This window comes from Sturnus vulgaris, chromosome 8 (assembly GCF_052056855.1).
Source record: "Sturnus vulgaris isolate bStuVul1 chromosome 8, bStuVul1.hap1, whole genome shotgun sequence".
In the NCBI taxonomy this organism is placed as follows: domain Eukaryota; kingdom Metazoa; phylum Chordata; class Aves; order Passeriformes; family Sturnidae; genus Sturnus; species Sturnus vulgaris.
Genome location: NC_142250.1, coordinates 23475151 through 23489588, shown reverse-complemented (window position 1 = coordinate 23489588; position 14438 = coordinate 23475151). Strand labels below are relative to the sequence as shown.

General features: G+C 37.4%; 1 protein-coding gene across 1 annotated transcript; it reads left to right on the top strand.

Moving 5' to 3' along the window:
* Positions 1-12369: 12369 nt before the first annotated feature.
* LOC148223027 (endogenous retrovirus group K member 5 Gag polyprotein-like) lies at positions 12370-13404 on the top strand. The gene has a single exon (XM_088168520.1). The coding sequence runs from the start codon at positions 12370-12372 to the stop codon at positions 13402-13404; it is 1035 nt and encodes a 344-aa protein (XP_088024646.1).
* The last annotated feature ends 1034 nt before the right edge of the window (positions 13405-14438 follow it).

Genomic DNA, 14438 nt, shown 5'->3' with positions numbered 1-14438 from the left:
ATTCTATTTATCAAATGCTGTTTGGCATAATGTGTGTAAAGTGCTCTAGAGGAGTGCCTCATGTTCCTATTCTCTGACAGTGCTCTACAGACAATGACTGACTGATCTTAGTTGGTTAGCACTTAATCCTGTATTCTTTACTTCAGTTTGTGACTGAAATAAGAGCATAATTTCTTATCTGTGCATCATAGAAATCGCAGTTCACTTCTAACTTGTCCTAAAAATGGAAGGCCAAAATTATTTGGAACAAAGAAAATCAAAGATGTGATGAAAGAATGTCCTTTTGATCTTCCAGGGAGGAAAGAAAATTAATTGGTAAAGATACCAAAGGTGGACATTACAAGGAAATATCACTAGAAAAAGCCATCTGAAGTACTTATCTAAATATGTGGCCCATTACTTGTAAGACTAAGCTACTAGTAATAAAATCTTCAAATGGATAATGGCCCAAACTAAATAGATGCTTGAACTTGCAGGGTGTTACTAAAGGAAATACTTAAAAAAAAATCAAAGCTAAATTATTAAAAAATTTAGGACCACAGCTGTATTCCTGTTCAAATTCATGCATTTTGCTGTGACTTTCAGTGAAATCAGAATCAAGCATTTTTGTTTCTTCTGGTGATTACTAAGTTACTGGTATGCAACACTGGTTAAATGAATCCTGACAATGCAACCCTCATGCTTATATTGTTCTAAAACTACTTTCAATATGAATAAATGATTGAAGGAAAAAAATACACAGGTATTTAGAAGGCAAATACTTTTGAAAAGGTATATTATACCCAGTACCACAAAATCATGGACTCTACAGCAAATTTTCTGTCTGTCACCTAAAAGAAGTTTGTTAGTTGCAGAGTCTGCCATGACTAAGAGCTGTCATTCCTCATCAAGCCTATCTCTGAAACCCCAAAGCTCAGAAAAGACAAGGTGACTGTCTTGTTAGAAAAGTCCCTGAGGGCATTTGGGTGAATATCAGACTCTGAAGGACAGCCTAGTTCTTCCAGACAAGTAGTTTCTTTCAGGCCTGCTTTTCTAGGGGTTAGCATGGATCTGCTTACTGAGAGCTTCACAGCAGATAAAACCCTTTTTCCAAGAGTCAGTCAGGGATTTTAAATAAAAACATGAGAACGTGACTTAGAGGAACTCTTGGCAGAACTTGGCAGGTTGGTGCCATTTGAGTATTTGAATGAAGATGTCAATTGATGTGCAAGCAGAGCAGAAACTGCTGCCAAGACGAGCTCTGGGCAAATCTCCTGTAGGTATATTCTGCAAGACATCCTCCGAGGGGGTAATTGTGATCCATGAAAGGACAAGACCCACCAGCAGAGAGAGGAGGGTGAATCTGAGATTTATTCAGAAGCACTCAGTATGTATATCTTCACTCCTAAGAGCTTTTTTTGGTTACAGCTTACAGATGTAATCACAATGCTACAAGAAATCTGTCCTCTTGACATTTTCCATTGTTCTCTCCAAAGCTGTGCTGAAGGAGCACGAAGAGTGTGCAGCTCTGTGTTGATGCAGAAGCTCATTTGTGCAGTTCTGTCTCAGGTACACACTGTCCTGAGAGACGCTGCTGCTTTGCTCTCTGTTTAACTCTTCCCTCACTCCAGCCCCTGTCACCACAACAGGGAATCTTTTCAAGTGCATTTAGACCTGGTGAAAAGAAAAGAAAAAAAAGGAATGCGGAAGACTTTTAGCCTACAATAAATTCATGCAGGACATTGGGAGAGCAAGAGAAACAATGGAAACAGACACCTTAAAAATGGATACCTTTTCAGGGCAATAGTAGAGGGTTTGAGATTTGTTTTGTTTTGTGGTGACTGTGGGGTTTTTTTTGGTGTGTGTTTAATTTTTACTACCTGCTTGAGGAGACAGGGCTTACGTGGCAATGCTGTCCCTGTTTCTCTTCTTCTGGTCATTGCACCCATAATAACTTTTGAAATTATAGCTGTTTTCAAGTAAATGTGGAATATACTTCAATTCCTATGAGATCTGTGGCACTCACGCACTGGAGATTTATTCAAAATAACTTCACACTTAATGAAAAGCAGGCAGAATATATCTGGTTCTTTGGAATAAGGGTGAGATTCTTGAGGTGAGTAAAGCTTTGTAGGGGAGTGAAAGATAAAAATTCTTATTAGAAATCGATTTCTTTTTCTCTGAAGACTTAAATTCTGTGCAGCATCTTAGAAGGAAACGTAAACTTGTAAGATCACATCCTTTATGTTGTAAAGAGATTGTCTTTTAGATACTTGGAAACATTTTACTTTCTGCAAATTAAATTTTTGATTATCATCCTTACTGCCATGTTTGAAGATGGAAATTTCTTGAAATAAAATTTTGAGAAATACAAAATGCAGTGAACTACATTATTATTAAAGTCAAAAGGTGCTTGAAATTTTAATCCATTAACTAGTTCTAAATTGATTATCATATTTTTATAGCCTTAATGCAAATTTACAGAAGCCACTAATGTTTGTTGTCTAAAATAGAGAATCACAGAATACCTATGCAAGAAAGGACTTTGAAAGGTCATCTGGTCCAGCAATCCATAGGAAAGGGAGCAGAGATGAGATTATTTCCAACCTATCCCACCACATCTTCAAAACCTCCAGTGCTGGAGGCTCTCCCATGTCTCTGGTGAGGTGGGTTAGTGACTGATTGTTCTCACTGGCTTAAAATGTGAGATTACTTTAAATTATTAATCATGTCTTCTACATACCAAGATCTTTCAAGGATTCATTTCTTCCCTCTAGTTAAAGAATGATTAGCTATGTCTAATTATTCCAGTTACTATTAAGTTTAATAAATCTGTTAAATCCACAGAAGTCTGCATTTATCATTCCCTGAACTCAAAAGTATTTTATGAAAAGTAATTCATTCTCTGAGTTGGAAGGTTTATTATTTCTTTAGAAAGGCTTGAGGAAAACATAGAGGATTTGAAATGAAGACATGCAAAATTTGAATTTAAAATAGAGGTAGTTGTTGGTAATACAATTATGTTTACACAGTAGGAATAGCTTATTAAAGAGATGTCATAATGACTGTTTCCAGCATGTGTAGAGTAGTTGGCTTGAGTAGCCACTTGATGTCATCCTGGTGCAACAAAATTCGTCTAAAAACCTTTGATTAAAAGAGAATTATTGTCTTAATGAACAGCTCTCTGCTAACCTTAGCCTTTCTTCTCTTAAAAATTCATTTATTTTTAGTTTTCCTGTGGTCATGAAGAATCTGTTTAAGAAACTTTATGACAAAATGCTTAGTATCTTCTCTTTTCTTTGACTTTAGATGTCCTAAATTTTTCAAGAAAATGTGACTCACTTGTCCCTCATGTAATTTGGTTGATATCAACAGTTAGGTTATTTGGCCCAAATACTCTATGGATATTATATGAAAAATATGCAGGAAATCTTTCAAGACTCTGAGTGATGGTTTTACCTCTTCAGCTGTGTTATGCCACCTTTGTCCTTTTTCTCCTAAACATCAATAAACTTTACAAAGGCAGTTACATTTTTGTCCAGGAAAAGTTGTTCTTTAATCCTTTGTTCTTGGCATCCAGCTTGATTTAAAGGAGCAAAAGGTCCCATTTGATCATTGTGCATTTTTTTGGCGAGAAGGGGAGAGGGCAGAAGAGACAAACTTTAGATAAACTTCGTAGGATTCAGAACAAAATTTTATATGGACTTTGTCAGAATTAATTTTCTTTGATACTTTTACCAGAATACTGTCATCCCATTCGCTTTTAGTGTTTTCACTTGGTTTTGGAATTTTCTCTTTTCTTTTTTTTTAGCCTTTCATTTCCTTAGCATCTTCTCCTCACTCTTTGTTTACCTTTCTTACCCGATGTCAGGGTTTAAATTTGCAAAGTTTTGGTCCTTTTCACTGCCCCTCATTTCATCTCAGTCTATTTGGTTGTAGTCGCTCAATTTTCACATTTTCTGGGATTTTCCCATTGCATTTTATTTGATCATATCTCCTTTCTAGAGGGTTTGCTAGACTTTGTCCTCTGATTTAAAGATTTCATTCCCTTTCCTGAAAGGGAATTTTATCAGACTACAAGATCCCTGATCTCTGTGTGTTTCTCCTACCACTATTTCTCCTTCCAACTAGGCAGGTACCCTAGATCAACTAATTCTTTGTACTATTTTTTAAAATTTCCTGTGACTTGTTTTTCCCTCTTAACTTTGTGATCTTTATACTTTTGCTCAGCTCTGTGACTGCCTGGCCAGCATTTTCTATCATACAATTCACAGTGTTTTCCCACACTACTCCCCTGGAGCTGTAAAATATGAGCTTTGACAGACTGCCCCTTTGTTCTTGTGACTATATTTTATTTACAAGAGTTTACAAGTTTGTGTTGTCATTTGAAACTTCCACAGATTCTACAGCCTATTGTGTAATCTAGAAGATTATTTACAGTTGTAAACTGACACGAGAACAACTTGTTTTTCGGGTTGGAGGAATGAAGAAGTGTGTGCACAGGCTCGCTGGCAATCTGGGAAGCGCAGTGTAAGGAACTGTTATCCAGTTTCTGTGCATGTTTGTGATCCCAGAGCCTTCTCTGGCAGCTGCCTCGGGAAGATAAAGCTGAGACTGAAAACATCCAGGTAGGTGTAAAGAAGTTGATTAAGGGTACAGTAGAACTTCTATAGGAACAAAGAGTTATTGAAAGGAGCAAGGATAATTCAGACTGAATAAGGAGAACAATAGGGATTTGATTGAAGTGAGAAGATTAGTGAGAAATGACTACTGCCTCCCTTTTAGCTCTGTCTCAATGTATGAAGCAAGGAGATAAAGTGACATTAAAGGCCAAGGGAATTTTTTTTCCTGGAGTATGATCATTCATTGGCATTTGCTGTTTCAGGAGGTCATTGAGGCAAGTCAGGAGCTGATCATAGCAGCTTTTAAGGGTTCATTAACAGCAATTAGCAAATTTTCTTTTCCTTTGAGTAGTTTGCAGAATAGATAAAACAGATACAGATTTAAAAGCAAGGACCCTGAGCACAATGGCAAACAGAAAATGGGCAATATTTGAATTAAAGAGAGTACATTCTACTTGAACTCTCACAATTATTTATGGCCACAACGACGTTTTTGGTTGCCAGAGTGAGACATCCAAGATTTTTTCATCCAAGTTTATATATAAACACTCTTCTTTTGCTCTTCTGATTGATAAAAAATTGTGTAAAATTAATCTGCTTGAACTTAAACCCTTGCAGTGCATATATTTGCAAATGTTAACTCATATGTATATTTCAATGAATGGCAACAGATACCTTTAGGGCATAATTTGTGTTCTTTTGCATAGATGTCTAAAATAGGTCACATGAATTGTGTTCTATAAGTGAATATTTCTTCCCCTGCTGCATATTACCTCTAATTGGAAAAAAAAAATCAAACCATACTTATATGCAGGTAGCTACAATGTAAGCATGAAAATTTAGGTGGAATGAATATTATATTGATCATTGCTCTCTCATTTTCTCTCAACTGTATTTCATAGTTCAGTCTTGCAAAATGGTAAGAGAGATTATCTGCAGCCTCCTCTGTTTCTACGTGAAGTCTCCATTCCATAAACTCTTTTATATTCTCTCCTGAGAAGATGCTATTACAAAATCATGTACTTTTTATTATCCTTGCTGACGGGTTTTATCATGTATGTATGGAACCATTCCTCTGTTTATACTAAGAAGTTTTAAAATTGGACTAATTTTGGCCTGCTAAGATTGTTCTACAAGACTTGGCTTTTTTGTGTCTTTCAGAATTAGGCAAACAATATGTTTAAATTATATAAAATCTCTGTGACTTTCCAGTTTCTGCTAATCCACATGGACTTCTTATCTTATGATATTCTGTATACTCTAATTGAATTCTGTAAAATATACCTTGGTTCCTTCAAACAGTACTTGGAATCTTACGACATTCATCTGTCAAGTACAAAAGTTTAAAAAGTTGGCACATGTAAACTTAGTTAGCTTAAACATTCAGATGACTTTAAATAGTCAAAATTTATGTGTCCTGGATGAATAGAAATCTGAAATTAGATAAGATTTCTTAGTCACAAAAGAGAATGAAAGCAGAGAATGACAAATTGATGCATGAGAAGCAGTATATGAGATGTGGTTGATAAATTATCTTCTGATATGTTAATGAATTCCAGATAGAGAAGTTCACAATATGACGACTTATTGAGATTTTAATAAAGTAAATTAAAAATTGAAAGGTGATCTGAACGAAAGAAGCTCCAGGAATCTTTGAAAAAAATAATTAGGAATTTGAGCTTTTAAAAAGGCTTTTTATAGGCATTGACCTTTATACTCACATATACACATATTTGCATTTGGAATAGATACATCCGAAAAATCTACTGATGCAACACTTCTCACATTTACATGAAATAACAAATTCTATAATACTTAGAAATATGCTCTGCATACTTGCATACACTAAAAAAATCCATATTTAGTATCAGATTCTTTTTGACTGCACAGAAAACCCTGCAGATCTGTTTTACAATGATGAGTAAAGACAATACACAGAAGGAGGCAAAAAAATATTTAAACAAAAAAACATGTTTATGATTAAGATTTCATTTTAGTAAAAACAAAATAGGTAGAATTTCTTAAATAAAAATCAGTTTTGTAGTGCTGTTTTTTCTGTTTTGCTTTCATACAAGAAACACAAGCAACTATGTAGGAAAAAAGGAAGAAACTATTGCTGTGGCAGGAAGAAGCAATCGCAGCTGTCAGTTAACCTGCTAATCATTCTAATTAAACTGGGTAAGGCTTATACAGCTAAGATACATCTTTAAAATCTAAGAACAGCCACCATGGCTTTATTTTTTCTGAAAAATGTTCTTAATGTCTCAGCATCTGATTCATCATGTATGATTGCTAATGTTCATATTATCATTTTCTATCATTAAAGCACATTTTATAAAGTAAGTTTATTTTGTGAGATAATTCCTATAATTCAGAATATTTCCAAAACCATCAGTATTCTAACTACATAAAAGTGGCTATTTAAACACTGATTAATCTTGAGAGGCAGAAATTGTCTGCTATATCTACGAACAACTATATAATGAATGAGACTGAAAACATTAAAATAATATATTTGCATAAAATACATGAGAAACTGTCCCCCACTAAATTTAATCTAGCAAATGCTTTCATTATATGTGTATTTTTTTTTTTACTGTTTAACTTATTATTTCTTTTCTCTTTTAAAATTAAGATCTATTTAACCTTTGTGGATTCCCCCAGCATAAAAGTAAATCTGCATGATTTTAGCTTTTTCACCATGAAATCCAGGCACCATTTTATATTCCCCATGTATGACAAGAATGTTTTAAATGTTGAATTTTTCTGTGAAGGCTTGAAATTTCTCTGAGCACAGAAATTTTTCTGAATGTCTGCTTTTGGAATAAATAAATGCAAGACTTTCTCTCTCCTTTCTCAGACGTTCCCAGCAGTGTGATATTCTACCCCCTACCCCCCAGTATTGAAAGATACGGATCCATTGCGTTTGAGAAATTTGGAAGTGACTTTTATTTTCTGTTCTGCTTTTCTTTGCTGTGTGATAGCAGAAGGTCAGGCTGATAAAGCACCACAGGTACACGGTGCAGAGAACAGGTTCCCTGTGCCTGGCTCTGCCCACAGCAGAGGGGCTGGCACCGAGTGGCTGCTCTGCTCAGCCCAGGAAGCTGCTCAAGGAACGAGAGTTCACATCAATAGAGGCATTGCCTGCAAAACAAGTGTGGCTTTTTTAATTTTGCTTAAAATTCTGTAGCGTCATGTAAAGAAATTGTTCCAGCAATTCATGCCTTTGCTTTTTGCAATATTTTCCCTTGTTAAACATGCATCCAATTCAAGTATTACGGAAGGAAGTCACAGTAAATTAACAGCTGGCTGGTAAGCCTGGAGCTTTAGAGAGAAAACTGCTTCTTCCTCTTTACAAAAAGCTTGGGGGAAAAAAAGAAGTTTCTCTTCAGTTATTCGGTTGCAGTGATTGAGGTCAGGGTAAACTGAAATAGATGAGAATTGGATGGAGGAGAGATTAGGAGCTACAAGCAAACACTGCTGACTGCCAAAGAATAGAAGGAAATCTCACACTGTCTTGTTTTACAAAGTGTCAGAGTACAAGTATGTCGTTGAGGATAAACCAAAAAAATTATCATGAAATGTAAGAACCGTAAAGAGAGATGCGGGACTTCAGTTGTCTCTTAAGATGCTGTTTATTGTACCCAGAGGACACAGCAATTCACGGGTCGAGAGTGACCAGACTCTGGCCTACAGGTGTCAGCCACAGCTGTAGGCTTGTCTGAAGCCACTCTAGTTCTGGTTACAATGCATTATATACCTATCTTTGCTGAGCATACTAAACAGCAATCAATACCTTTACTATTACCTATAGCCTATTATAACTACTAACATTACCATATTCATGTTACTATTCTCCAATTACAAAAAGTTAGTATGTTACAGTTTAAGCTAGAAGTTGTTTTTCTATTTTCTTGCAGTGGAAAATTCTGAGACCTTTTTTCTACTTGCTACATTGGCAGTCTTGTTTGCCTGTGGAATCTTTTTGCTTGGTAAAAACATCTTTTATTTGAGGTGGGTTTATCCTTTGCTCTGAGCCATGAAAGCCCCTTCCAGCTCACATACTAACATACACTTTGCCTTCTTAGTTATCCAGTAAGACTGGCTCAGCAATTCTTTTCTTCTATATCAAAACTTGCTATCATTTCTATTCCTTCTTCCCATTATACATTCAAAGATCTTTCTGATAAACATATGTATCTGTGAGACTTTCTTGTCAAACTTTCATCCATCCCAGCAATGAAATCGTTGCTTCTCAACTCTTTAAAATAATTGATCTCTCATTTGTTGATGGGCTTATAAATGCAAACTCAATGTCATTCCCATCCATAATAGGACTGCTGACTTCTAGGTACTATTCATTAAAAAAATACATCCTTGACAGTATCAAATCAAACATTTATCAAATTATGCAATTTATATTTCATTCCTCTATGCAGAATACCTACAAGTATTGGAGCATTAACATTGACCTAATCTGGTTTAATTCCTTTCTTGCATAAACGTATAACAAAGCTTCATGACTGAGTAATAGCAAAATCCACTGAAATGTGTATAATCTAAAGAGTTCTATAGGGCAGAATTTGAAAATTTGGAGTTTCTGTTGAAATATGTTGAACACATCCTTTTAAAGAATAACATGGTTCATTAAAAGGGGAAAAAAATGTAAGGAGTATGTATCACTGATTATTATCAAGAAAAGAGTATATTTCCTAGATAATAAAAAATTTTCTGTTCACAGAGTTTGATATAAATGTTGTAAATTCATACCATGACCCAAATTCAGATTAAAGTAGCAGAAGAATCTGGCTTTGAATTATGCCATATAGCATAGAATAAAATAAGGATCTGATGAGTAAATGATGGCCCCTGTGGTTTATAGCTGTTTATCTGACCACCTTTTGCACTATATCTCTTTGATACTCTAGATAAGTCTCCAGCTGATAAACTAGCAATAGGAAGTGTGTGATCAATCTCTGTCCCACTTTGCCAGCTCCCATGTTTTAAGTTCAAGTGTCAAGGTAATTACTCTTTTTTCCAGCTATTGGAAATTTGGGACTATGTTAGTGTAAGTATCTTGCCTTAGCATGCCTTTATATTTTCTGGTTGTAGAGAGAGAAAAAGCACAGAAATATGACACTAGAACACCCTGAAGGCTTAAACATAGAGGGTTGTATCAAACTGATGAACATAAAGAAACCTATGATTTTTCTTTCAGTCTCGCATTTCTTTGGGACTGGTTTATTTTCCTAAGCTACCTGGGATGGCAAGTGGTGTCAGAATGCTTCTGCACAGGTTATTTTCTTGCCTGTTTTTGCATTGTGTCTCGCAGGGGTCTGGTGTGGTTCCTGTACTAATTTGAAAGCACAATCTGACTTATTGAGAGTTTGAGAGGAAGATGGCCTGAGTTACCATTGGCATAATTTGTACCCAGTCACAAATAAACAAGACTTGCAATTGCTTTCCTTTTATATGACTGAAGTACATGATGAAAAGGCAAGATTAGCTAAGAAAAACCGTGCAGATTTAATTTACCATGGTGGGTTTGGGCAGGAGCTGTGAAGAAGGCGTTGCTGCCCTGGATGGTGCAGGGCTGCTGTCCCTGAGGACCAGCAGGCTGTGTAGGCTCTGAGCAGCTCCTGACCAGAGGCTGCAGCACAAGGACCTGAGCTGGTAACTCCATTGCAATGGAAATGAGAGCATGCTGTGTTTGAATTCCCTGGTGAGAATCACCATGCACATCTTTGTGAAACGGCAAACAGATTAATGAAATACATGTGGCACATTGGGCAACTTGCATAAATGATCCTTGCCTGCAGCTGGTTCACTGGGCAATTTTGTGCTATTGTTGCAAGGAGAGATCAGCAGAAGTGTGTGACTCCTCACAGTGTTTTGCTGTCTGTCTCAGCTGCCTGGTAGCCCAAGGTTTAAGATTTTTTTGTGTTAACATTTAAAGACCCAAGAGGATTGCATCCCAAGTGTGTTTTTGAGCTTCTGACGCACCGTCTTACATTTCAGTCTTGATGGTTAGGAGGGAGAGATTTGGGGCCTGAGGGTTTTCTGAAATGAGCCAGCTGAGAGTACACAGCATCTTCCTCTGGAGTAATGGCTGTGTGGGATTTTTCCTTCCAGAGCTCAAATGTGTGATAAATTTAGTATATTTAAAAGTATGTTTTCCACCTAAGCTTTGCATGACAATACTATAAATTGTAATTATTTAACTGGTAGTAGTTATGATTTAAAGTAGCAAACTAAGGAAGAAAGACTGTGGGAATATCCTAGTCTTATTAGAGTCATCACTCTTTGCCTTGGACATTGGTTATGAAATATTATTAATTTGACATTTTCAGCTTTCTTTCCAGTACTTATAAGAATCTCTAAGAGGCTTTTATGACTGCTTATTTTAAATCATAAGACATTAAGTACTTCAGACAAATAAGATTTTTATGCTCTTCAGTTGTAAAATGCACAAAGGTCAGCTACTAAACACGCTGAGACTCTTCTGCTAAAGGTATCTTTATTACTCCATCTGTATTTCATCTGCCTGTCATAACTACAAGAGGAGTAAATCCAAATTCTTCCCCAGATGTGGGGCAAAAAAAAAAAAGGATGTTTAGTAATAAGAGAGCAAAGACGACTTGGTTAAGAAGAACACGGACTATTCAGTCAAGGCAGGAGAGATGTAACAGTTAGCAGAACCACAGGAGTTTGAATAACAATTTCTTATACAAGCACTTGTTTTAAGGAAAAGAAAAGCTGAGGTGAATATTAGGAATGTGATCTCTTACATTATTGGTTAGCAGACGTGTGAGCAGTTATAATATTGGCTATCCAGGTGTGTGTTGTTCTAATCTGATAATGAAAATATTATGAAAGTTATTTTTAATAAATGTTTTCTAGTTATACTGTGACTGAGCACCGTGTATCATTCATAGGCCATAAACAGCTGCCTGAACAGGGACAGAGAAGCTCCTAGGCCATCCCAGACCTGCAGCATGTCCCAGCTATACCAACAGTGGCCTTCAAGCACTGCCGAGGACGCTGGCTAAGGAACAGGTTAGCCTTGACAGCAGTCGGGAAAATTTCCCCATAAAAATGGGCAATAATAGAAGTAAACTGGAAATTCTCCATTAAGACTGTTTATTGCATATTACAAAGGAACAACGCTATAAAATATGAGAAAGAAAGCTTATACAACTCCTTATGTGGGTGAAAACTTACTGTCCTTCATATCCCCCTGATGGCTCCTCTGACCTCGATCACTGGAAGCGAGTGGGGGAGTCTCTAAAGTCTCATCAATTAGACAGTCACGAGGCTAATCCTGATGAATTCATTACATGGCAGATTGTTTATTCTGCACTACAAGCTTTTCGCAATTCGGAAGAAATGTTACACCCAGCTGCAGGTTCGTCTGCAGACACTTCCCATGCACTCACAGCACTGCTCTCACACCCTGATTCGGTTGTTTTGCAAGTGGAGGAGGGAATTAATGGGGAGGAACCAGAGGCTGATCTCGTGAATCTAAGAGCTATTGATCTAAGGCAGGAATGTGATTTGTATCCTGCTATAAAGCCTCAGCCTCTGAAAGCTATGGCTGCATCACCATCTACTGATGCAAAGGTGCTAAAACAGCAGCTGTGTCCTCCGCCCTATGAGCCCTTAAGACTTATGACTGATAATGGACTTTCCCTGCCCCCTGAGCCAAAACTTTTTAGACACCTGCCGAAGACAAGCATTAGAACAAGGGGATGTTGAATTGTTCCATGCTATGCCCACGGTCTATCAAGGCAATCAGCTTTGTCATGAGCAAATTTCTTATGAAATGGTTAAGGAATTAAGAAAATCTGTGAAAGAAAATGGTCTACAGTCTTCCTATACGATGGGATTTATAGAAGCTATAGCAAAAAACTATGTTATGTTACCTGCTGACAGGAAAGCTTTATTTAAATTGATTATGACAACAAGACAATATTTGACATGGTGGGCAGAGTATGAAGAGTTATGTGGAAATCAAGCATGGGCTAACATGAACACTGGTAATGCTGGAATAACAAAGGATCATTTGGCAGGGACTAGAGCTCAGACAACCATAAGAGATCAGTTAAGAATGCCCCCAGAGACATATAACCAAGTGAGGGGGCTGGCTATAAGAGCTCTTAAAAGAGTGCCAGACATTAACAGAGCTGAACCTGGCTTCTCCACCATAAGGCAAGGACCCCAAGAACCCTACATTACTTTTATCAATCGCTTGCAAACAGCTGTGAACAGGCAAATTGATTTACCAGCGGCAGCAGAAGTTTTATTGAAATCATTAGCCTATGAAAATGCTAATACTGACTGTCGTAAAGAGCTTGATCAAATAAAAAGCAAACCTGGTATTTCCTTAACTGACTTTATCAAAACTTGTTCACATATTGGTACAGAACAATACAAAGCAGATTTACTAGCAACTGCCTTAGCTCAACAGCTACAAGTGGCTCGGGCAGCAATTAAATGCTTTGTCTGTGGAGAGGAAGGTCATGTGAGAAGGCAGTGCTCAAAGAATAAGCAAGGGAATAAAAAACCTAGTAAACTGTGCCCCAGATGCAAGAAAGGTTACCACTGGAGCAATGAATGCCATTCTAAGTATGATAAAGATGGCAAACCTCTGCCACAACGGCGAAAATTGAAGAGTGGTGCAAAATCCAGTGCCCCACAACAAAACAGTATCCAGGCACAGCAAACCCATACAGCTCAAGTTCCATCAAGAGAACTCCAGGCAGTGCCAGCTTGGACTTGGCAGTTTCCACCACAACCACAATAAATGACACATCAGTTCACCTTACACCTACAGGCTTAAATGCCTTCCTTTTAAATGCCATGCATTGCTACTCAGGAGATCATCATCACCTAAAAGTGGACTTTTATTTTACTAGGAATCATCAACTCTGATTCTAGGGGTGAAATAAAAATCATAGCTTGGGCTCCTAACCCACCTAGTACTATGCCAGCAGGATCATGCATTGCTCAACCCATACCACCCCCTATATTGCTGGACATGCCGTCCATACCATCTGTCAATGCTGACAGGGACACTGGAGGTTTGGCACTCTAACATTTATTGGTCTAAACTTATTTCAGTACAAAGAACTTTTCTAATCTGTGTTATAGATGGCAAGTCTTTTACAGGATTAACAGAGACTGGAGCAGATGTAACCATCATCAGCAAATGTGAGTGGCCACCCACATGGCCTTTAACAACTCCAGCAGCGATCGTCGCTGGCATTGGAGGTCAGAAGATGCCACAGCAGTCAGCTGGAGGACTCATGGAATATGTGCCAGTAGGGGAACAAACACATCTCAAACCGTATGTACTTCCTACTCCATGTAGACTGTTGTAAGAGATCTGTTATCACAGTGGGAACTGACACTGACAACAGAGTTTTAAAAGCAGTGCAGGCGAGACTCAAACTTGCACGGGACACACACTCCTGTGTGGATTATCATGGGCCTCCAGAGGGGAATGGCTGCAACAAGCACAAAAACTGGTCAAAGAATAACTGGATCTGGGAAATACAGTTCCTTCCACTAACCCGTGGAACACTCCATTATTTGTGACTCCAAAAAAGACTGGTAAATGAAGGCTCCTACAATATCTGAGAGCTACCAATACAGTAATAGCCCCAATGGGTGAACAGGAACCCAGAATTCCTATTCCAGCAATGATTCCTGAAACCTAGGAATTGTTAATTATTGACTTAAAAGATTGTTTTTTCACAATTGCATTACATCCTGGTGATGCACCTCATTTTGCTTTTTCATTACCATCCTTGAACAGTGAATCCATGCAAAGGTATC